Source organism: Sprattus sprattus (genome assembly GCF_963457725.1).
Source record: "Sprattus sprattus genome assembly, chromosome: 11".
NCBI lineage: Eukaryota > Metazoa > Chordata > Actinopteri > Clupeiformes > Clupeidae > Sprattus > Sprattus sprattus.
In genome coordinates, this window is record NC_137909.1 from 6,215,456 (window position 1) to 6,239,934 (window position 24,479).

Sequence of the window (24,479 nt, forward strand, 5' to 3'; positions counted from 1 at the left end):
CACACACACACACACACACACACACACACACATATATAAATACAGATAGTGCCATCATATCCCTGAAATAAATAATTCTGCTGTGTCCCTGATTTGAGTGTGTGTCTATGTGTGTCTCGTCATGCACCGGTGACTTCCAGAAGGCCTTAGAGGAACATGTCACTCTTTGGAGTGGTAGCCCCCTGGGCTTCAGGGCAGAAGGGGCAGAAGCCTGTTAGTGTGTGATGTGTGGCTTGGAGTGTGGACACCACGCCGGTTAGGGTGTCTGTGTGCAAGTTAGGGAGGGTTTTGGGTTCTTCTCCTACGCTCTGATGGGACTCTTCCTCACCTGTGCCAGTTCGCACAGTAAGGCGACATAACAAACGATGGGAGGGATGAAGGGTGTACGTTGGGAAGAAGGGGGGGAGATAAATGGGATATTGCCTTTGTTCAGTTGCTGTAAACTAAATGTCCACTAGAGGGCAGTGTGCCTCCATTGACTGGGTGGATGCTGAGTGGGAGAGCGAGAGACAGGTGCAGGGAAGACCAGAGGAGTCAGGCTGTGACTGTACCGCCAGACCTGATGAATACGGTCAGTGGGTTCAGTGGCTGTCCAAAGGGACACCTGAAAATCTGTCCAACCCCCTCCCCTCTCCTTTGTGTGCGTATGTGAATGAGTGTGTGTGTGTGTGTGCGTGTGTGTGTGCGTGTGTGTGTACTTGGTGTTGAGGGAGGTGGTTACTCTGAGCTTGCAGTGTGGCCTCTCTCTCTCTATTCTGCCTTCTGTGTGTGTGATGTATAAGTGGATGTGTGTGGCCTGCTGTGTGGCCAGGTGGATGAGCTCTCCGTCAGTCTGACCTGATGCTCGTGTGTGTGTGTGTGTGTGTGTGTGTGTGTGTGTGTGTGTGTTCACTCACTGAAACTGCCCAGTTTGATATTAAAATGAACAAAATGGGTTTTGTTATGTTTGTTAACATAAATGGTGGCAATTAATGGAATTAACTGAAAATCTGATTTGCCATATGAGGGGAAAAGATGCTGAGTTCAAAAGTATACTAATCAGCGTTCCGAGTTCCCTTCGAATGATCCCAATCTGATGGAACAGTTGTGTGATGCAGTCATTATAAAATGGCATAGAGAAGCATCTAGTGGTTCCAGTTGTTTGTAAGGTGCTTATGACCACCGGTATTATATGAGCAGCTTTTTCCCATCAGGCCTGGGTGAGCAGTGAGTGTGGAGCTGTTGTTGTGAGGTACGGGGACAGCATGAGGTGCCGGGGAGAAGCAGACATCTGTCAAATGATCGAGCGTGGCGCGGAGCCTGCACGCCTTGCAGAGCTGATTCGCTCGTGCCTCATCAGCCAGACAGCCAAGCCAGGCCTCCTGAGCCCTCACCCCCCAAACATCCACACACACACACACACCCCCCACACCCCGTCCTCCTCTTCAAAGTGAGCATGAGCCCCTGACCTGCCTGCTGCCATCTTGGCTCTAGCCCCTCAGCTCCAGATAGTCCAGAGGCATGTTCCTGTTCATGCAGGATCAGTGCTGTTTAGTGTTCGTGTCTGTCCTGTCTGTGTGTGTGTGTGTGAGCTCCTTATAAACCTCTGAGCCTTAAGACATGACCACCACCCCTCATGAGGTTAGTTAACTGTTTGTCTATATGTCATAGCGTTCTACAGCAGCTGGTGTTTTTATTTCAAGTTATTTTTGATGTCCCCCTCCTCTTCCTCAGCAGGAGAATGAGGTAAGGGCCAGGCCAGCTCCTCTACCCCTCTCCCTCCTTCTCCCTCGCCCTCCTCCAGTCCTGTGATCGCTCAGGCAGGCGCAAGGCCCCATTCATGCCCCTTAACTGCCATTGAACACGGGGACAATGCACAGGCTCTGCGTGCTAATTGTCTGCGATGGACGCTACTGTGATGCCTATTGAACGCTCAGGGCCAGATGCAAGAGGACCAGGGAGGGGTGTGTGTGCGTGTGTGTGTGTGCGTGTGTGTGTGTGCGTGCGTGTGTGTGCGTGCGTGCTTGAGTGCATGTGTTTGTGTGTGCGTGTCCGTGTGTGTGTGTGTGTGTGTGTGTGTGTGTGTGTGTGTGTGTGTGTCCACATGTGTGCGTGCTTGCTGGTGTGTGTGTGCCTGTATGTTTTATGTGTGTGTGTGTGTGCGTGTGTGTGTGCGTGCGCGCGTGTGTGTGTGTGTGTGTGTGTGTGTGTGTGTGTGTGTGTGTGTGTGTGTGTGCGTGCGTAAGTGTGTGTGTGTGTGTTGGGGTGTGGGCGTGCGGAGGGGGAAGTGGGCTTGGGCCGGTCGGGCTGGCATCCTCCCTGTCCTCCATGAGGAGAAACTAATGTGGTCTCTTGGCCAGAGAGTCATCAGAGAACTGGCCTTTTCAAGGGTAAACATCCTTTCCAATACTAGGAATGCTACACAGGTGCCTCAGTAATTGAATTAACATTGAATTGCAATTAGCAAGGCAGCAATTTAAACCCGTCCTGGTTGAAAATGAGATGAGGCCCAATGAACGCTTGGGGGAGGCATTAGAGGAGAAATGTTTGGGATTATTGCGTAGACCTGCAGATGAGCACATTAATATGCACAGCGGCAAGCTTTGACTAATGTGCTTGAGCAGTAGTCAGAAATTAGTCCATTAGAATCCTGTGATTATCAAGTTTCCATGAGCGAGTCGAAAGTTTGGTGTCCATGGTTTGAAATACTATAATGAGATAGCTGAACCAGTGGCCGTAATTGACGTAAGCCACATCCTGTATGCATATGGATCGTACGCAGATTACTATCGAACAGGCAGATATTAAATGAGCCATGACTTCAGAAAGAATGATTATGTCTCTAACTAATTTTATCTTGCTGGTCGGTTGGGGGTTTGGTGAAAAGATGCTGGCACTGAGCTGAGTAAAACTGGGATGTCTAAGCATGTTGAAGGTAGCCATGTTTCTCTCCCTGTCAACGGTATTGTTGTTTATTTATTTGGAGCCTTTCTTTGTGATTCTAGGGGAACCTGCCCAAGTACTCCCACAATGCACTTGTGGTCCAGGCCATGAAGACCAACGTGACGGACTCAGACATGCATGTGCTTTTCTTCGACGTGGAGGCCGTCATCATCCAGCTGCTGACGGAGGAGGCCCAGAGGCCAAGCCCCATGCTGGTCTCCCCAGAGACCCTCCAGAAGGCCCCGGGCGGGGTGGACAAAGGAGGCTCCCTGCTTGCCAGCAAGATCTTTAAACAGGTCAGCAGGGAAGCAGAGGAAGTTTCATCACAGCAGTTTAAGATGAAACCAGACCTATGTGTTAAAAACAGTGAAGGGCCTGAAATGGTGCCTTTAGTAAGAGTAGTAGTATAAGTAGTAGTATTGGTGTTAAAATCATGAAACATGCATTGGTGATCATTTTTTTTTATAATCAAATGTATTCATTCAGTCTAAATCATTGCCACTCAATACACTGGTTCCTTTCCTCATCCTTTTTTCCTCCGACATCCATGTCTTCTTCTTGTGCTCTCAAGGTGAAAGAGACCATCAAGGAGAATATCAAGGAGCATCTTCTGGATGAGGATGACGAGGAGGAAGAGGAGATGCGTCGTCGCGAGGAGAGGACCAAGTCGCTCAGCCTGCTGGAGTACAACCTGACCATGGACACGGCCAAGCTCTTCATGTCGTGCCTCCACGCCTGGGGCCTCAACGGCAACCTGGACGAGGTGTGCCTGAGCCGCCTGGGCATGCTGAAGCCCCACACGCCCATCTCCTTCGGCCTAATCTCCCGCGGTGGCCACATGTCCCTCATGCTGCCCACCTTCAAGGAGTCTCTGCTCAGGCAGCTGGCGCTGGGCGCTGGGCCCGAGGACGGCCGGAAGCTGTCCGTGTCCGAGATCGTGGGCAAGGGCACCTACGGCGTGTCGCGCGCCGTCACCACGCAGCACCTGCTGTCGGTCATCTCGCTGGCCAACACGCTCATGGGCATGACCAACGCCACCTTTGTGGGCGAGCACATGAAGAAGGCCCCGACACGGTATGAGCTCACGGTCACAGTACCACAGACACTATAGAACCACACTAGGAAGGATAGGTCATACGGTCACAGCACCACAGACACTATAGAACTACACTGGGAAGGATAGGTCATACGGTCACAGCACCACAGACACTATAGAACCACACTGGGAAGGATAGGTCATACGGTCACAGCACCACAGACACTATAGAACCACACTGGGAAGGATAGTTCATACGGTCACAGCACCACAGACACTATAGAACCACACTGGGAAGGATAGGTCATACGGTCACAGCACCACAGACACTATAGAACCACACTGGGAAGGATAGGTCATACGGTCTCGGCACCACAGACACTATAGAACCACACTGGGAAGGATAGGTCATACGGTCACAGCACCACAGACACTATAGAACCACACTGGGAAGGATAGGTCATACGGTCACAGCACCACAGACACTATAGAACCACACTAGGAAGGATAGGTCATACGGTCACAGCACCACAGACACTATAGAACCACACTAGGAAGGATAGGTCATACGGTCACAGCACCACAGACACTATAGAACCACACTAGGAAGGATAGGTCATACGGTCACAGCACCACAGACACTATAGAACCACACTGGGAAGGATAGGTCATACGGTCACAGCACCACAGACACTATAGACCCACACTAGGAAGGATAGGTCATACGGTCACAGCACCACAGACACTATAGACCCACACTAGGAAGGATAGGTCATGCGGTCACAGCACCACAGACACTATAGAACCACACTGGGAAGGATAGGTCATACGGTCACAGCACCACAGACACTATAGAACCACACTAGGAAGGATAGGTCATACGGTCACAGCACTCCTGAAACTATAGAACCACACTAGGAAGGATAGGTCATACGGTCACAGCACCACAGACACTATAGAACCACACTAGGAAGGATAGTAGCAGACAGCACTCCTGAAACTATAGAACTAGACTAGGAAGGATGGGTCAGACAGCGCTCCTGAAACTATAGAACCACACTAGGAAGGATAGGTCAGACAGCAATCCTGAAACTATAGACCCACACTAGGAAGGATAGGTCAAACAGCACTCCTGACACTATAGAACCACACTAGGAAGGATAGGTCAGACAGCAATCCTGAAACTATAGACCCACACTAGGAAGGATAGGTCATACGGTCACAGCACTCCTGAAACTATAGACCCACACTAGGAAGGATAGGTCATACGGTCACAGCACTCCTGAAACTATAGAACCACACTGGGAAGGATAGATCATACGGTCACAGCACTCCTGAAACTATAGACCCACACTAGGAAGGATAGGTCATACGGTCACAGCACTCCAGACACTATAGAACCACACTATGAAAGGATAGGTCATTCAGCAGCGCTTTCAGATGACGCTGGTGGAAAATAAGTAAGTCAACACTAAATACGTCAATCGCTGCATTCATCCATTTAGTGAAAGGCTATTTCTACAAGCAACAGAGAGTAGAGAGAGCTGAAGAAAGTGTTTTGTATGGTTGTGTAATTAAAGGAAAATGCAGGCTGTTTGAAGAAGTGAGTTCTGTTGCAGCGTCCTTTTTAAAAATAAAGATGCAGAGATATGCTGTAATGCTTTATGGTGTAATGAAAATGGCACTAAGAATCAGATTGTGTAAAATGGCATTACAGATTCAGTTTTGTATAGTTTGAATAACACATTTGATTGCAATGAAAAGAAAAGGTACAGTGCTTTAGAAAGATCCTTTTAACTCTGTATCTTTAAATTCTGTATTCATGAAAAAACTTCAATGTCCAGACAAGTGAAGGGTCGAATGTTCTGTTCAGTTTAACTTTGGCATTTTTACTCTGAATACTTAATAAGGCAAAGCAGTCTTTTGTGAAGATTGCATTTGGATGATGGCTGGTTGAGGAAGCGCTGCAGATGAGAATGCTGGTCATGGTCTCATGATCAGATATTCTGTCTCTTAGACACTGGTGCACCTCTCCACCAAACAAACAACAAGTAAACAAACTTCAAACTTCAAACCAGCATGATCCAAAATTCAGAGAAACTCGTAGGTTTGGACATTAAAGATGAAATGTCTGCGCTCTCTCTCTCTCTCTCTCTCGCTCTCTCTCTCTCTCTCTCACTCTAGTCTTTTTCCCTCTCTTGTTTTTTTCTCTTCCCCCCCCCCTCTCTCTCTCTTGCTCTCTCTCTCTCATGTTCTTTATTTCTCACTCACACTATGTCTCCTAAACACATAGTTCCTTACGTTCTCTGTCATCATTCCCCCTATATCTCTTTGCCTCTATACCTCTCCCCTTAGGCCTGGATTCATTTCCTCCAGTTTGTCTGTTGTTTACCGATGTTGTGGTCTGCTGGTGGTCCAGCTTTGACTTTGACTGCTGTGATGGGGGGTGTACCCAGGCCAGTGGGGCTGTAATGAGCCTGGGCAGGTGAGCTCACCTCCAGGTAGGCAGTCTCTCCTCTCGCTGGCACTGCCCCAGTTTGGGTGGCATGGGAGCGGGGCCAAGAGCTGGAGCTCCTGGGGTGCCGGTGCTCTGTGGCGGAGGCAGTATTGAGCTGTTACCCATAGCTGGGGTGTGTGCAGCATACAGCCACATGTGGAGACAAGGCTGATGGTTTGAGCTTCCTGGGCGGTGAAAGATTTAGCATCTGCACAGGAGATGGCGATTTCATGAAGCCCAGTCGATCGAGACCTTAGCACGGTGTGTGCGCCGCGCGTGTTATGCTCTTGGATTAGTACTGAGAGAAAGAGAGAAGGAAAGACCGAGGGAAACGGGTGATCGAGAAGAGACTGAAAACCAGACAACGTTCAATATTTCACAACAACCCCTCTTTCATGCCACTGTAGTAGACTGAAATAGGTGTCGCCTAGGATTGTCATTGGAAAGTTGGGCGGCAAGAAAGTTTTTAACAAATCATTCACTTGTCTTTGTATAGATGTTTGGTATTTACTAATGTGGACTAGAGTCTCATGAAGCAACATTTTTGAGAAATTGTAGATATTGTTCTGGGGAAGTGCATTTTTCTGTTCTTTCTTTCCTTTCCACCATGTTTTTACTTTGCAACGTTTTCCCTCTTAACGGTTCCCTGAGTTCTTAACAGACGGCAGGAACTGAAGAATTCTTTGCGGTTTCAGTCTTTCAGGCCAGTGGCTATTAGACAGAATTCCTGCCTTTCAGATCTTTCTTCTGGTGAAAATGTCCTTGGCTAAGTGTGAGAAGCCATGTAGGCTCACCGCATTGGTCCGACGAGAGCGGCCTTTCATTAGGGCACATGCAACAGGTGCTCTCAGCCAAGCCAAATGAAGCAGAGCTGTTTGAAAAGCTGCCCAAGACCCAGCTGTAACAATCACTACAGGAGACTGTGTGTGTGTGTGTGTGTGTGTGTGTGTGTGTGTGTGTGTGTCTGTGTGTGTGTGTCTGTCTGTGTGTGTGTGTGTGTGTTTGTGTGTCTGTGTGTGTCTGTGTGTGTGTGTGTGTGTGTGTGTGTGTGTGTGTGTGTGTGTGTGTGTGTGTGTAGACGTGGACACAGTTAGCACATTAGCATAACATAGCAAGTTCAGAATCAGAAGCAGGGCTAAGTTCATGGATGGAAAGGAGGGGGTGTTGAGAGTTAGGAGGAGGGGATAGAGGGGGTGGAAAAAAGGGGTTAGGGAGTGGGTGATTAAAGAAAGGGGAAAGAGAGAAAAGCGAGTCGGTGGGGAGCAAGGCGGCTAATGCTTCCTTTCCACAGGCAGGTGCTAGGAGATAATGAGGCTTTAACCAGGGCTCTCGCCTTTGCCTCACCGCCCTAATAGAGCCAGCCCACTACAAGGCCCAACCAGTCTGTAGTCATACCGCCGGACACAGAGTACTTTCACTGAAGAACACTGAAGAACACTGAACACTGAAGAAATGAACATGTCTAGAAATAGACTACATTGTTACGAGTGAGCTTTAAAACTCACACTCACACACACACAAACTGTACATGAATGCAGCTTCCTCCACACGGGTACGCAAGAGCACACAGTGGCCCTGCTAGAATGGGCAGGCCTCATGAATGACATTAGGGGAGAGAGCCGGGGCCTGCCGGTGCTAAATATTTGATTTGGTCTTTTGTGTTCTCAGCCCCCCCAGACCGGGCACCCCTGAGACCCTGAGGAAGACCGGCCCGCCGCCCCCAGCCTCCAGCCCCGCCATGCAGGCCCAGATCAAACAAGGTGACTGCAGTGCAACACACACACACACACACACACACACACGCACACACTTTCTCAGTTACATGCAGCACACACAGGGGGTACACTCCCCCCTTGCATAAGAACACACACACACCCCAGGGGTGTCAGCCATCCCACAAATACCCCTCCCCACACCATCCCAGCACCCGTACAGCAGGGTACATGTACACACACTACACACACACACACACACACACACACACACACACACACACACACACACACACACTCACACACACACCTTGGGGACTAAACTCCCATGGTGGAGTGCTATCTCAGACATAGAGCCCATCTCTCTGAGGACTATTAAAGTCCAGTTGCCCTTGTGTGTAACTGCTGCTTTGACAGCGGTCCAGGTCAGAGTGTGAGTGCTCCTCTTTATAAATGAATGAGAGGGTGCAGTATGGCGTCCAAGCGGTAAGGTGTAATCTCAAATACTTGAGCTGACGCACACAGGCACTCTCAGACAGAAGGCCAAGACCTCTGCACCTCTCACTTATTCATGAGAAAGAGATACTTTGGAAAAAAGATTTGATAGGATCTCAGTAAGTCGTATTTTAGATATATTTTTAGGATTTATAGAGAGGGATTTATACCAGTACCATGTATTAATATTTATATATCTATCTTATTCCAGTACTATGTGATATTATTTGTCTATCTAATATTTTTTCATGTGACAAAGTGTTTGCCCTACACACAATTTCTAAGTGATCAGCTTTTAAGTCTATGCAGTACAAAGGTAAATAATATGGTTGCCTTGTAACCAGATGACTGATCAGTACGACCATCTTCCCTAAACTGTACCTTGTTATGGTTGTAGATCATTTCACTCAATTTGCCAATAACGGTTGTCATTTTGGAAAAGGGTTTAAAAATGTATTTATTTCTAATTTACAGCTACGCTATTTATCTCTCCCTACTTCTATCTCAGCTACTACAACTCCTACTAGTGAAAGTCATCATTTTTGTATTTTGTTTATTGACGGTGTAATAAAAATAATATCAAGTTTATTAGTCATAATAAAATAATTGTATAGGTTTTAAATAGTTTTGGTTTGTTTTGGGGGACAATTCCAGGTGGGCGCCACAGCTTCTTGGTGCATTTCCATATGCCACACGGCACTCGCTCATAAACACACACATACACACTCCACACACACCCTCTCCCCTTGAAGGGTTCATATAGACCCCGAATGGCCTTGAGCCCATTGTTGGAGCACTCTGTCACCAGAAGCACCCACAGGCCTTTTACATGCTAATGTCTTTGTTGCTCCGCGCAGCTCCTTCAAGTGTTTTTACCAAGCGTGTTAAACTCTCTGACACGTGCCAGTGCCGCTCTGCTCCACGCCGCCGTGCTGCGCGTAGAACCATCCTCAACCGTGGAAAACAAACTAACTTAAAGGAATGGCCCAGCCCTCTCCGGAGCAAATATAAACATCTGAGAGGGTTTTCCCTGGACTTTACAATAGCGAGAAGCATTGCTGGCTGTTGATGCACGCCAAGCCTATTGATTTCTGAGTGCTCTTTAAGTTTGAAGAGATAATGAAAGTTATTCAACGCGCAGAGCTTTTTGTCCCCCCCCCCCCCCCCCCCCCTCGCCCCCCACTCCTCTTGTTCTTTATCGTCCTCTCTTCTCCTCCATCCCTCTCTTTTTTTTTTCTCCCTCTCTATTTCGTTTCCTGCCATATTGATCCGGACTGGTTTGTGAAACTGCTCTCAGGTTGTATTATGAAGTGTTTTTTAATGGAGTCCTCCTTTAAAGTGGGTGCCAAGATGAAACGTGGGGTGCGTGCCTGCCTTGTTAAGGCAAAAAGGGGGGTGGGAGAAACAAATGCTTTTGTTCTGGATCTTTCCGGGCCTGTCACACATTGACCAGGGGGAAAGCAGAGGTGTGGAGACGAGAAGATCTGGAAGATGGCTTGGCTTAACAACAGCAGGCTCTCCTACTGGGCAAAGGGCCCCAGAGTTTCCATAGAGAGCAACATTTGTTGCCGACCCTGATTGCTGATAGAATCTTTGTGTTCCTGGAGAAGATGGTTGAAGGGACTGTAGGGGGATGTTGATCTTTCAAAGGCATCACCATCATGGCTGATGAACACCCATGCATATAGAAGTGTTCATGGCAACTTTGCGTGACATTTTCCTTTTTTTTTTTATTAGCAGCCCCTCTCCAACTCCTCACACTAACACTCACGGGCTGGATTCTCTTTTCTCTCTCTATCTTTGTGTCTTCTTATTTTTCTGTCTCTCCCTGCTGTCTGTCTGTCTGTCTGTCTGTCTCTTCTCTCTACTGCTGTGTTCTTCCTGTGTTCCTCTTGCGACTCATTCACTGTCTGCATGGCTTGAGCTGTGCCTGCTCACCTGGGGGCTCATTTGCCTCTTTCGTTGGGGGGGGGTTTCAGTCAGGATGCCAGCCTGTACTGAGTGCTCATGGGAGTTGAAGTCCTGAGCATGTTTGTTTGAAAGCTGCTGAGGGTTTAACATGCTCTGTCTGGCATCACTACCTGCAAGAGACTTCATCTCCCATCTGCACTGATTTGAAATGACAGAAGGCCTCTGACCACTGAGTTCTCTCACACACCCTTTGTGTTTGCCAGGAGTTACTGTCTCATGTATAAACCTCACTTTTATCTGTTCACTAAAGTTAGTATGTGGTGTGTCATCTGTGTGTGTCTCCCTGTGAGATGTTGGTAAGATTTCTCTGTGTGTTGTGTGTCTTTTATGTATGGTTCCCCTTTCACAGCCAGTCTCAGGGAATCAGGGAACTACTAAATCCTAGTTAGTTGATATTTTGAGTTTAGGAACAACTGTATATTTTAATTGTATACAGTAGTAGTATTAGTGATTTTAGCAGTAGTAGTAGTGAGTAGTAAATGGATTTGGTAATTTCAGACTTGTAGTGAATATGAAAGGCATCATCAGAGAAATATACTGAGAACTTTACTCAGGAAATATGTTCCATAGGTTAGCATTATACATAAGCATAGTCATATCATTATCTGAGAACTTTACTCAGTAAATATGTTCCATAGGTTAGCATTATACATAAGCATAGTCATATCATTATCTGAGAACTTTACTCAGTAAATATGTTCCATAGGTTAGCATTATACATAAGCATAGTCATATCATTATCTGAGAACTTTACTCAGTAAATATGTTCCATAGGTTAGCATTATACATAAGCATAGTCATATCATTATCTGAGAACTTTACTCAGTAAATATGTTCCATAGGTTAGCATTATACATAAGCATAGTCATATCATTATCTGAGAACTTTACTCAGTAAATATGTTCCATAGGTTAGCATTATAAATGACCACAGTCATATCTGTATTGCCTTTTCCCAAAGTTTCACATTCAGAAAATCAGGTGGGATTTTGAGATCAATCTGTCAAGAGCCAGTACCTAACTGTTTGTCAGCTCTTTCCACTTTTCCTTTGGTCTGTTTCTACCTTGCTAACTGCTGTTTCTGTTCACCTGGAACTGCGGGGAGTCTTTGTGTCTTTCTTTCCTTTCTTTGGTTTGTCCTTTTGTTTGTATTTGTTCTTCTTCTTTACTTATCTTCCTCTTCTTCTGCAAGCTGCTGCTGCCACTTCCACGCCCGGCTCTGGGGCTAGTCTCACTGGCCCCGCTTTCCATCCCTCTCCCTCAGTCAACGAAGGTACTCTTCCCCGAATAACCCTGTCTTTACCAGCGCCTCATCCCTCTCTCTCTCTCTCTCTCTCTCTCTCTCTCTCTTCCCCCGAATAACCCTGTCTTTCTCAGCGCTTCATCCCTCTCTCCTTCCCTCTCTCTCTCTCTCTCTCTCTCTCTCTCTCTCTCTCTCTCTCTCTTCCCCGAATAACCGTGTCTTTCTCAGCGCTTCATTCCTCTCTCTTTCACTCTCTCTCACTCACTCCCTCTTCCCTGAATAACCCTCTTTTTCAGCGCTTCATCCCTCTTCCTCTCTCTCTCTCTCTCTTTCTCTTTCTCTCTTTCCCTACCTCTCTTTCTCTCTCTCTCTCTCTCTCTCTCACTCTCGCTCTGTGCTGTCATCTGCCCCGCGCTGCTTTTTCACCTGTTCTCCGCACCTATATTTTGGAGTATCTTGTCTACGTGTTTGTGTGTTTGTGTGTGCGGTGTTGGTCTACCCTGGTGTCTCATCTTGTCTCGTCCTGGTTGTCTCCGTCCTGGTCTTGTTTAATCTTTTTGTTTTGATTTTGTCCTTTGGTTGTTTCAGTTCACATCCTGGTCTTGTGTCCTTGTCCTGTCTGTCTGTCTTCGTCTTTATGTCTGTCTAAGGCTTCTGTCTGTAGTTTGTGCTTAATGTGACTCTCATGGTCTGCATGCTTGCTCTTTTCACTAAAGAGGGATCATTAGAACCCTACCTTCAAACACTGTCTCCCTCTCGCACACACACACTCACAACTTCCCTCCGGTCTCAGATTGAGAACACACCTCCTCTCCGTCTCTCCTCTCTTTTTAAGCTGTTGCTAAATCCATTTTTCTTCACTCATCAGCCTAACTGGGAGGCCTGTTCTTCAGCATGTTGAGCCTATTTGATTCTTTATTGGGTTTTTTATTCAAGTTTTTTCTCCCTCAAATACCTCTTTTATAGAAGATGTCTTTTCAAATGTGCCTTTTCCTGATCAAATTGACATCTGTGTAAATTAGTAAAAAGTGCCCCTGGACTAAATGAATGTTGAAATTGCTTCATTTTTGTATCCTTTTGTCCATCTGAAATAAAGCCTTTCTGAAACTCACAAGAAAAGCAAGCATGTTGAGCCGTAGTTCCTGTCTCTCTCTCATTCTCTCGCTCTCTCTCGCTCTCTCTCTCTCTCTCTCTTTCTCTCTCTCTCCCTCTCTTCCTCTCTCTGTCTCTTTCTCTCTTCCCTCAACCCTTGTCAGCCTCCGTCCCTCCTGGCATTTACAGTATTTAGGGTAATAGCATTAGTGCGATATTAGATCATAGCATTGTAGCTTGGTTTTCATTTAGTCTGTCTAGAGAGTATTGCTCCCAGGAGAATTAAATCATAATGATCTTTGTCATAAAATTATATTTGAATGAATACTTATACTTGAAATTAAGGAAAAATTATGTACAGTATTATGCTTATGCAGTCATGGCAATAACCAGTTGATGGCAACACTGTATATATTTTGTGAAAGCATTGTTTTTCCATCTGAATGTATTCTCATTCTTAATTTTCACCCAATCTTTCCTCACAAGAGAATGGTAAGTATTTTACAGTTTGATGAACACAAAGAAATGTCTCCCTATTTCTTTGGCATTTTGAATGTCATTTCCTGTTGGTGCTTCTAAAGTCTGTCATCATATGCATTTCCAGCCCACCCTGTTCAGCACTGAAGCATCACCAATGCCAAAGCCATATATTCCCAATATAATATATGAGTTGAGGACCTGTGACCAGTGCTCTCTGTGCTATCAGTCAGAAGGGCCATTATCCTGTGTGTTTGGAAAGACTCAGAACGATGGGAATGTCAACTTCAGTTCTGCTCTGTTTGTGTTTGTGTGTGTGTGTGTGTGTGTGTGTGTGTGTGTGAGAGAGTATGTTTGTGTGTGAGAGAGATGGGGAGAAAGAAAAAAGAAAAGATAATGGTCATCACAGCCATGTCTGTTGGCATGTGTGTATATCCTTGTGTTGTTTCAGTACAGTGGCTTGAGCAATATTGTAGCGTTTATGTTTGTTAAGACAGGCAGGTAATGAAACAGGTCAGTGCATGTGGACTGAGTGAACGTGCGCGTGTGTGTGTGTGTGTGTGTGGGTGTGTGTGTGTGTGTGTGTGTGTGTGTGTGTGTGTGTGTGAGGGCTGTATACGTGAGTGTCAGGCGGTGAATCTGAGTGTGTTGCTGTGTGCTCCTCTAGGATGGAGCCAGCTGGCTGCCATGCACTGTGTGATGCTGCCAGACCTGCTGGGACTGGACAAGTTCAGACCCCCTCTGCTGGAGATGCTGGCACGCCGCTGGCAGGACCGTTGCCTGGAGGTGAGAGGGGCAGGACACGCACACACACACACACACACACACACACACGCACACACACACACGCACACGCACACGCACACGCACACGCACACGCACACACGCACACAAACACACGCACACGCACACATACACACGCACGCACGCACGCACATACACACCCACACCCACAAGCACGCATGCACGCACACGCACACAGTTTATTTTGTGCTCTGAATCCCTCGACCTCCTACGTTTTCTATGAGGACTATCATCTGTCTGTCAGAGACCATTTTGATCCAATTTGATCAAGACTTCCCTGGAAGATCCTTCTGAGATGTCTCCCATGTTTGTGTGTTTGCTGTGTGTTTGTTTATTTGTTTGTTAATGTCTGTTATGCCCTGCAGGTGAGGGAGGCGGCCCAGGCGTTGCTGCTGGCTGAGCTGAGGAGGATTGGCCAGTCTGGCAGGAAGGACACCATTGACCTTTGGGCCCCATATCTGCCTCAGTATGTGGACACAGTCAGCTCCCGTAAGTCACCCGTGCATGTGTGGAAATCACTTGGGGGGTGTGTGTATGCATGTGTGGAAACCACTTGGTTTGTGTGTGTGTATATGGTTCTGGGCTACTGGCAGTGTTGTGCACGTTCACACCTCTCATGAACTAGTTCAAAGTTCAGTTCCTACAAGTAAATGTGAATCGTTCACGTTCATGTCATTTGTACATTTGCAGTTTATGCTAAGGGAGTTCATGCTAAGCCAGTTCACGAGCACTACCATCATGCTGGATTAATTAACAGTGCTCGTAACAATTATGAACAAGCTAAACTTTAACAAACACATAATGACAAGGTAGACCACAATGTCAAACTTACATGTAGGCTACATGGACGCCCACAACTTCAACAAAGTGCAACGTTCAATTATGTGAAAATATTCCCGAAGTTAACTGCCACTCCATCTAAATAAGCCGTGAAGAGAAATCAAAACACTATCACATGACCAACGCAATTACCAAATATGGTCATTTACCGAAATATGCTCTGTCTTGGCAATAATTACTATGGCCTTTTTAACAGGTACTGAGCAATGACAGGTTGCAAGCATTCGATTTAGACGGCGTCTTTCCTCAGTAGAAGGAAAACATTCCGTAACGTTTTAGCTAGACCTCAGTTGCACCGGACCCAGATAATATGAACGTGTTCACCGTTCAAATTCATTATTTCTAATTAAGTTGCGTTCAGTTCATCGTTCTCGTAAAAATGAACGTGTTATAATAATTGCCGTGTGCTGTAAATCCAAGGGGTTCTCCATGTAACCCATAGAAGATTCTCCTAGGGGTTTTGAAGAGTCCTTTTGGAACCATTTTGAATATAAACTTTGTAGTAGTTTTCAGATATGAGACCTTTTTCTGATTACAAAGGAACTTCCTCATATTCCTCCCACATCACTCAAGAACCATCAGCCTCAGCTCTCCATTTCACTCTACAAGAGTACACACATGGAACTAGTTTGATTGATTGGCGTGAAATGCAGCTTTCATTCAAAAGCTGCCCTTGCTTCAGAGGTGTCTCAAAGTGTGAAAAAATTATTGCGTCTGTAGTGGGAGGTGATTGGCACCTCATTAAACAGGGAAGGAAAGGTTTTGTCTGATCCCCAATACTGGCAAGGTCACAATTTGAGAATGCACTTCATGTATTTTGTGATTGTGTGAAAAGCTAACCCAGTCGACCATCAGAGGCCATACACATAGACAAACATACACACACCACACACGCTGGCATAGGGACTGTCTGTGACCTCAGACATCCATAACATCCTGAGGATCTTTCACTGCTGTGTAATATTTTTAATAAAACAGAGAGAGAGAGAGAGAGTGAGGGGGGGAGAGAGAGAGAGAGAGAGAGTGAGAAAGAGATGGAAAGTCAGATAGAGAGGAGAAAAAATGCATGTGAGCCACATGTTCTGTGTGGCCTGCCGATGTGTTTGTCTGGCTGCCACTCTCAGAGCATTAACCAATTAGTTCCTGCCAGCCGACTGGCCCACCGGCCACAGCTTTATTTACTGACTAAACTCATTTAGGCACAGCAATCAGCAGTCATGCCAACTCTCACACACACACACACACACACACACACACACACACACACACACACACACACACACACACACACACACACACACACACACACACACACACACACACACACACACACACACACACACACACACACACACACACACACACATATATACACACACACACACACACACACACACACACACTCACACACTGTCTCTCACTCACACTCACACTCACACTCACACTCACACTCACACTCACACTCACACTCACATACAGACACAAACATACATGCACACTCACATACACTCTCTCTCTCACCGGTCTGGTGTCAAGGAATAATGTATTGTACCGGACAAATCTGAAACTTACCGGCACATGTTTAAACAGTCCATGTTAGAAATGCCAATCTATTGTAGCCTATATAATGTCCACCTAGGCGGACAAAAGAATATAAACGTCCTCAAAGTTTTCAGTTAATCACTGTTACCGGGATGTCATCCCTGGGCTGGGCATTTGCATGTAGGGTGGGAAGCTAAATTTAGCATGAATGAATGTCCATATCCTCTCCGTCTGCCATAGAGCAGGCTGGAACAGAAACCAACCAGCAGGATTGTGTTTGACACTGCTTTGTTCTAATTAGATGCAATAGAAACTGTCCAACTGTCCTGCTTAAGCAGCATAGATGAAGCTGAAGAAGGAAAGATGAAAAACTGAAAAGATGAAAATTATTACAGAAATGCATTGTTTACTGTAAGTTGGGTCGTTGTTTACTGTTAGTTGGGTCGTTGTTTACTGTTAGTTAGGTTGTTGTTAACTGTTGGTTAGGTCGTTGTTTACTGTTAGTTAGGTCATTGTTAGGTCGTTGTGAAGGCACATTTCTTGCACAACCTATTCTGATACAGCCTCCAACCACACAAGATTATCATCAAAAGTATGGCACTATGAGACGAGATGAATTCTATAAATCGTTTATTTGTCAACATCAGCAAAATGTGGTTTAGGCAAACATAATGTGCCACATTGTGCCACAGTGAAGTGAAAAAAAAGGTCTTACCCTTCTTAAGGTTGCTGGCATTTACAGTCACGTTATAGGCTATCAAACTAACCCAGAGAGCCGCTGATGTTTCCGATAGATTACGCCCCCGGAGCTAAGACTGAAGCTTCAGGGAGAATGAAACGCAATGAGAGAACAGATGAACATATTTGATCTCATGTCTAATGGGAGTAGGAACTCTCTCTGGAACGCTGTGATTCTCATTAATTAATAAAATAGGATAATAACAATAAGATATAGTTCCCTTATTAATTTATACTCTTTGGTAACACAAATGCCAGGTTAATGGATATGTCCATTGTTCTGAGCATTATTATCAGACATTTTATGTTTATTTAACATTTCAATTTTAATTTAAAAGTTTTAAATGTATCGCTGCTGACTTACGGAAACTCTGAGACGGCAGGATTTTTGACCTGTCAGGTAGACACTTCCCAGGTGTTTAGTCAGGAGCGATCATGTCCTTTAGTGCTGTTTGGAGGTAGTGTGTGTGTGTGTGTGTGTGTGTGTGTGTGTGTGTGTGTGTGTGTGTGTCTCTATCTATAGATAGATTGTTGGGAACAGAGGAGAGCAGGTTCCTCTTTCCCAGAAATCTCAGTTCTATGGGGGGGTGAGGTGAGTCTCACCGTCTTCCTGCTTAGTGCCACTTATCCCCCGCCGGCCTTCCAGCGCCTTCCGTACGGGGCGCACGCCAGAAATAGAGAGAAGGAGAAGTGGAGGTGGAGTACTGGAAGTTTTGCTTGGGCTTTTATCTGGAGTGAGGCCTGAATTATTCATGCATCACAAGGGATATCCCCTGAGACTGGGCAAGGAGCTGCAGCCTCCTTCTGAGGCCCTCTCAGCCTGTGTGTGTGTGTGTGTGTGTGTGTGTGTGTGTGTGTGTGTGTGTGTGTGTGTGTGTGTGTGTGTGTGTGTGTGTGTGTGTGTGTGTGTGTGTGTGTGTGTGTGTGTGTGTGTGTGTGTGTGTGTGTGTGTGTGTGTGTGTGTGAGACACAAAGACAAGACTGGACATAGTGACTCTCAGTGTCAGTTCTTTTGCGGTAAAGAGTGTGTGTGCGTGTGTCTTTGTATCTCTGGCTTTGTATTGTAGAACTTAACGTGTGTGTGAGTGTGAGTGTGTCTGTGTGTGTGTGTGTGTGTGTGTGTGTGTGTGATCGCTTGCGAATCTTCCTGGAACTGGTGTTGTGCACTGTCAGTTTCAGGCGGCGATGGAGCCTCTCCGACACTGGCGGGAGGCAGCCAGGGACCCAGGGGAATGGCTGCCATGGCAACTGGCGCTGGTCAGTGTTGTGTTACCGTGGTAGCACTTGTGGGGGGAGGGGGGCGGTTGACCTCGGCAGGGCTGCAGGGTTGCAGGGTCACGGAATCCCATCTCTTTGTTTGCCTCTGCAAAGCTTCTCTTCTCTTCTCTTCTCTTCTCTTCTCTTCTCTTCTCTTCTCTTCTCTTCTCTTCTCTTCTCTTCTCTTCTCTATTCCGTTTTGTCCCTCTATCCTAACCAAATTCCCATCTAGCTCTGATTGAGTTCTTAATACTAACTCCTTTTTATTATTATTGCCATCTGAAGGGCTAGCTCTTCTTGAGGTATAAATACAACTCAGACAGAATGATGAAGAATTAAATGTCTAACCTTCACCTTTTTCCTGCTGATTTCACCCTGCTGCTGTTATGAAATTACCAAATCCACACACACACACACACACACACACACACACACACACACACACACACACACACACACACACACACACACACACACACACACACACACACACACACACACACACACACACACACACAGAAACACAACACAGGCTCATGTACACCATTCCTGTGCGCTGGGTTTCTTAATGAGTGTTCTGGGCCAGTGCTCACAGATTTCACAGGCACCTTGTCATGCTCAAGGCTCCTGCATGCACCTGATGGCCCCACACAGCCAGTGCACACACACATACACACACACACACACACACACACACACACACACACACACACACACACACACACACACAGGGACATGGCAGCCCTGATCGATACACACACACCCTCACCACTCGTCAATAATTATTACTTATTTGTTTACATGTCTCACCAGGAAGTGAATCCACGTCTGCCTCAGGCACCCCCAAAAAAATGTATGTGATTTTTTTTTTTTTTCGGCTTATAAAAGTTGAATCACATCACATAGCCGCAGCCCATGGCCTCATATAGTGTATTATTTGAGTTGCTAGAAAAATAATCTGATTTCCAAAGAGGAATGATATAGATCCAGCTGTATGGGTATTATATTGCCTATCTACTTATGGCTTTAATGGAGAAACAGAAACTATTTGACTGCCATTCTGCCTGAGGAGAAAGCCTGCTTTGGTGCCTTCTGCAGCACGTGCATTATAAGTTGAAAACAGAAGTTATGAAGCTGCCGGTAGTGTTGAGTGTAGTGGAATTTATGTGTGTGTGCGCTGGTCCTCAAATGTTGTGGTCTAAGGAGGTGTGTGTGTGTGTGTGTGTGTGTGTGTGTGTGTGTGTGTGTGTGTGTGTGTGTGTGTGTGTGTGTGTGTGTGTGTTTGTGTGTGTGTGTGGTGAAGGCGAGGCTGGGCGCGCCGCAGCATACCCATTACAGCAGAAAGGTCACCTGCGCCCAGCGCCACACACACCTGAGGCCCCTGCTGAGAGACACGAGCCAGAGCACTGAATAACTGACCTTTCCCTCCTCCTGTGCCAGACGCCATGGCAGCACAGGTACATGCTCAGAGAGACAGAGAGACAGAGAGACAGAGAGAGAGAGAGAGAGAGAGACACCAAGACAGAGAGAGAGACTGAGACACCAAGACAGAGAGACCTAGGGCCTGATTTACTAATATGCGAGCGCTGCTTAATCTGCGTTCGCAGATTAACGCACGGTGTTTTTGCGCATTTTCCGTGGTATTTATCAAGCCAGATCTGCGCTGGGCAAACTGTGCTTACTCCACCCTTTAAAGACCCTGATTTACTAACATTGATTTGCGAACGCATCTTAATCTGCACCTTTGCCAGGCGCACATTAACGCACGGTGTTTCCCCGCATTTTCCGTGATATTTATCAAGCCAGATACGCGCTGGGCAATAATTATTTAGCGCACCGTTAAAAGACTGGAGAACTTGCCAGCAAGTTACTAGCCTGGTGACACCAGCCTACGTATTTCCGCCTGAATTGATTTCAAGCTCATACTCAAAGACGGAAAGACGGAAAGACGGAAAGACGGAATGAAATGGAGTCACAGGCTGGTAATGGCCAGGCTAGCAAGTTACTGCCACCATGGAGATTCGAGGAAGAAAAAACTAAGATTCAGCGAATAGATATAGAGAGATAGATATATTGGTTCACGTTCGCTCAATCACTGAACCTGATTCAATGGGTTATATTGTTGTTTTGCCCGCCATCACCTACAGCGAGATGTTTAAAAGAACACGATTATAAATAATATGCTATTGGTGGCATTAATGCATAAACTGTCTATTATAACAATATAGATGTGTACATGGCGAGATTAATACGTTCTACAAGGGACATGCAGTTCACTACAATATATCCCCACTGAAACAAATACATTTACCAAGTAGCCAAAATCACCGTTGCTCAATCATGGATAGATGGCACTATTCCAGAAGATAAAACTGTCATGGACAGACCACTACCACGTAAGTAATGGTCATGTTGGCATCACATGGACCTGGACATTCATTGAATATGTGTGCTTTCTGTTTCAGTAAACGTGTTCGTGGATTGAAGGTGGGACTGTTTGCATGTGGGTGCGATCAATTTCTCCAATTACGTTCGGAAAGTTTAATTTCATATTTATGAATATATGAATTATACGAGTTGAAAAAAATATTTCTGTTCTCTGGCTCTGTCTCTGTCGTCGCCTTGCTGCTGCCATATCAACGTTTACAGACTCAGTGGAAATGCGCTTCCTGGTTAAGACGTGCTTTTATGAGGCGGAGAATTACCCTGCAAATCAGAGATGTGCGCTCGCCAGGCAGTTTAGTAAATACGACGCAATACATCATTAGGCGCACTCATCCCATTAAATAGCGCTTCACGCCTACGTTACCACCCACGTTTCGGAACCATCCCACCTGTTTGCAGGTACACACCCTCAAAGCGTTAATATGCGACTCTACTCAAATGTGCCCCCTTAGTAAATACCGTTTTATGTTTACGACCGCTATTTTACGCCAGAAATGGGCGCAATCCTGTTAGTAAATCAGGCCCCTAGAGAGAGAGACTGAGACACCAAGACAGAGAGACCTAGAGAGAGAGACTGAGACACCAAGACAGAGAGACCTAGAGAGAGAGACTAGGCATGGGGTGGTGAGCCTTCGGTATATCCTCACTATATTCCAACCTCCTTTGGCTGCCTGAGTAAGTCTTACTGCTGCACCCAGGTCCTGGAGGGTTGGGCACAGGAGGAGGGGAGCAGGCTGTTCAGTGGGTTCTCAGTGGAACAGCCCAGTGTCAAGAGGCCACATAGGGCAGCTCTGCAGGAATTACCACATGGCGAGTGTGTGTGCGTGTATTTGTGTACATATGTGTGTGCGTGTCAATTTGTCGCCCTTTGATGTGGAGTGTGTGTGTGCTTGAAGGGTGTGTGCGTGCATTTGTGTACATATATGTGTGCGCATCAGCTTGTCGCCCTTTGATGTGGAGTGTGTTTGTGTACGAGTACTCATGACGCGTGTGTGTGTGTGTGTGTGTGTGTGTGTGTGTGTGTGTGTGTGTGTGCGCACGCGCCCATGCCAGGAGAGAGCTCAGTGCTGAGAGGTGTTGGCACGCCTCCTGTGAGCTGGTGGCTCCTTTCAGTTGACTCCTCATGCACACACACACACACACACACACACCAGCTTGAACTCGCCCCCAGTCCACCGCTGCCCTTTGATCCGCAGGAATGGACACTCTTTCATTTCCTTTCATTCCTTCATCTCCATCCCTCCCTCTCTATCCCTCCCTCTCTCCTCTCCTCCTCTGAATGTCTCCTGGGGTGTTTTGTCAGATTGGCTAATCTCTGTGTAGACTGGCTTCTCTCACACTGCCTGTCTCTGTCTGTCTCTGTCTCTGTCTCTGCCTCTGTCTCTGTCTCTGCCTCTGCCTCTGCCTCTGTCTCTGCCTCTGTCTCTATCTGTCTCTGCCTCTGTCTCTGTCTCTGTCTCTGTCTCTGTCTCTGTCTGTCTCTGTCTCTGTCTCTGTCTCTGTCTCTGTCTCTGTCTCTGTCTCTGTCTCTGTCTCTGTCTCTGTCTCTGTCTCTGTCTCTGTCTCTGTCTCTGTCAATTCAATTCAATTTGCATTATTGGCATGAATGTGCGATACACTGTAAACAGTAAAAATTATAACGGTAATACAGGAACCGATAAATTAATTATATAAATATAAAATGAAACAAATAAATACATTAGAAAAAAAACATTACAATAATAATAATTTCGTAAAGAAAAGAAAAAAAAACATATACAGTAATAGATAAGAATAGATACAAAACCTATGAGTTCAGGCCTATGTTTATAGGTGGTATGGCCTGCTCTCGGAGGAAATGGCAGGACTGCACATATTCAGATGCTAAAATGTTACATGTCTCTTTTTCCCCAAGGAGGAATGGTAGTTTTTGTTGGTTTGTTAGGTTTATGTGAAACCAGGGTGGATGTCTTCGAATTGGTTGTAATATGCATTTCTTATATTGTGGTATTTTGCACATTCTGTCAGAAAATAAGACTCATTTTCAACAGCGTTTATGTTGCAGTGGACGCATAGTCTCCCTTCGGGAGCCACCCAGCATTGTCTGTGCCGCCCCTTCTCTACTGCAAGACTATGGTCGCTGAGCCTGTACTTTGTTAATATAATTCTTCGTTTATAATTTTTTATTTTGATTAAGTATGGTAACAATTTGTAGTCCTTTTTTAATATTCTGTATACATTTAGCTTGCTGGACTCTTTCATCTGGTTCTTCCAGCAGTTAGTGTAATTTTCTATACTGCTTTCTTTTAACTGTCTTAGTTTAGAGGCAATGCTTAAGTCTTCCATGCTGAGCCCATGTTTTTGAACAAGGTAGTTGAAGGGGTCTCTGTCAGGGTGTCCATCCCTCAGTTAGGCAGCAGTGTGGTGGTGCCTGTCTGGTTTGCTTGTTTGCAGATGGTTCCAGAATTTTGCTGCTCTCTTTTGTGTGTCTAGAAGGAGTGGGTATCACGCTATGCTCTCTCTCTCTCTCTCTCTCTCTCTCTCTCTCTCTCTCTCTCTCTCTCTCTTTGTCTCTCTGTCTCTGTCTCTCTCTGTCTCTCTCGGTCTCTCTCTGTCTCTCTCTGTCTCTGTCTCTGTCTCTGCGTGTATGAATGTACACACATTGTATGCAAGTACCCGTGTTCCTCTGTGCCTGTTTTAAAGCCAATCGAAAGGCACTGTGGACGAGTGTTGGCTCATGGATGAGGAGCTGGCTGATGGCTTGTGCCGGCTGCAGTTTGATGCGCCGGGCTGCTTCAGACAGACAGACAGACAGACAGACAGACAGACAGACAGACAGACAGACAGACAGACAGACAGACAGACAGACAGACAGACAGACAGACAGACAGACAGACAGACAGACAGACAGACAGACAGACAGACAGACAGACAGACAGACAGACAGACAGACAGACAGACAGACAGACAGACAGACAGACAGACAGACAGACAGACAGACAGACAGACAGACAGACAGACATTAGGAAAAGGGCTGTGTGAAAACATGGAGTGGGATGGGGATGAAAGGATCAGTGAGTTGGAGAGAGACAGAAAGACAGAGGGACCAAGTGAGGAGTGGCCAAAGACAGGTAAATAACTAGGGTATGGAAAAGAGAGGGAGATAACTAGGGTATGAAAAAGAGAGGGAGATAAGTAGGGTATGAAAAAGAGAGGGAGATAACTAGGGTATGGAAAAGAGAGGGAGATAACTAGGGTATGAAAAAGAGAGGGAGATAACTAGGGTATGGAAAAGAGAGGGAGATAAGTAGGGTATGAAAAAGAGAGGGAGATAACTAGGGTATGGAAAAGAGAGGGAGATAACTAGGGTATGAAAAAGAGAGGGAGATAACTAGGGTATGGAAAAGAGAGGGAGATAAATAGGGTATGG

At 46.1% G+C, this 24,479-nt stretch overlaps 1 protein-coding gene across 1 annotated transcript in view; it reads left to right on the top strand.

Annotated features, from left to right (window-relative positions):
- The window catches only part of wdr7 (WD repeat domain 7), a gene marked incomplete at its 3' end in the record, with an annotated part of 157,500 nt that overhangs the window by 30,979 nt on the left and 102,042 nt on the right, over window positions 1–24,479 (top strand). Inside the window, exons 16-21 of the mRNA XM_080847060.1 lie at window positions 2,985–3,218; window positions 3,494–3,996; window positions 8,124–8,224; window positions 11,825–11,905; window positions 14,112–14,230; window positions 14,614–14,737. Of these exons, the coding sequence (XP_080703186.1) occupies window positions 2,985–3,218; window positions 3,494–3,996; window positions 8,124–8,224; window positions 11,825–11,905; window positions 14,112–14,230; window positions 14,614–14,737 (1,162 nt within the window). The remainder of the gene's footprint in view (window positions 1–2,984; window positions 3,219–3,493; window positions 3,997–8,123; window positions 8,225–11,824; window positions 11,906–14,111; window positions 14,231–14,613; window positions 14,738–24,479) is intronic.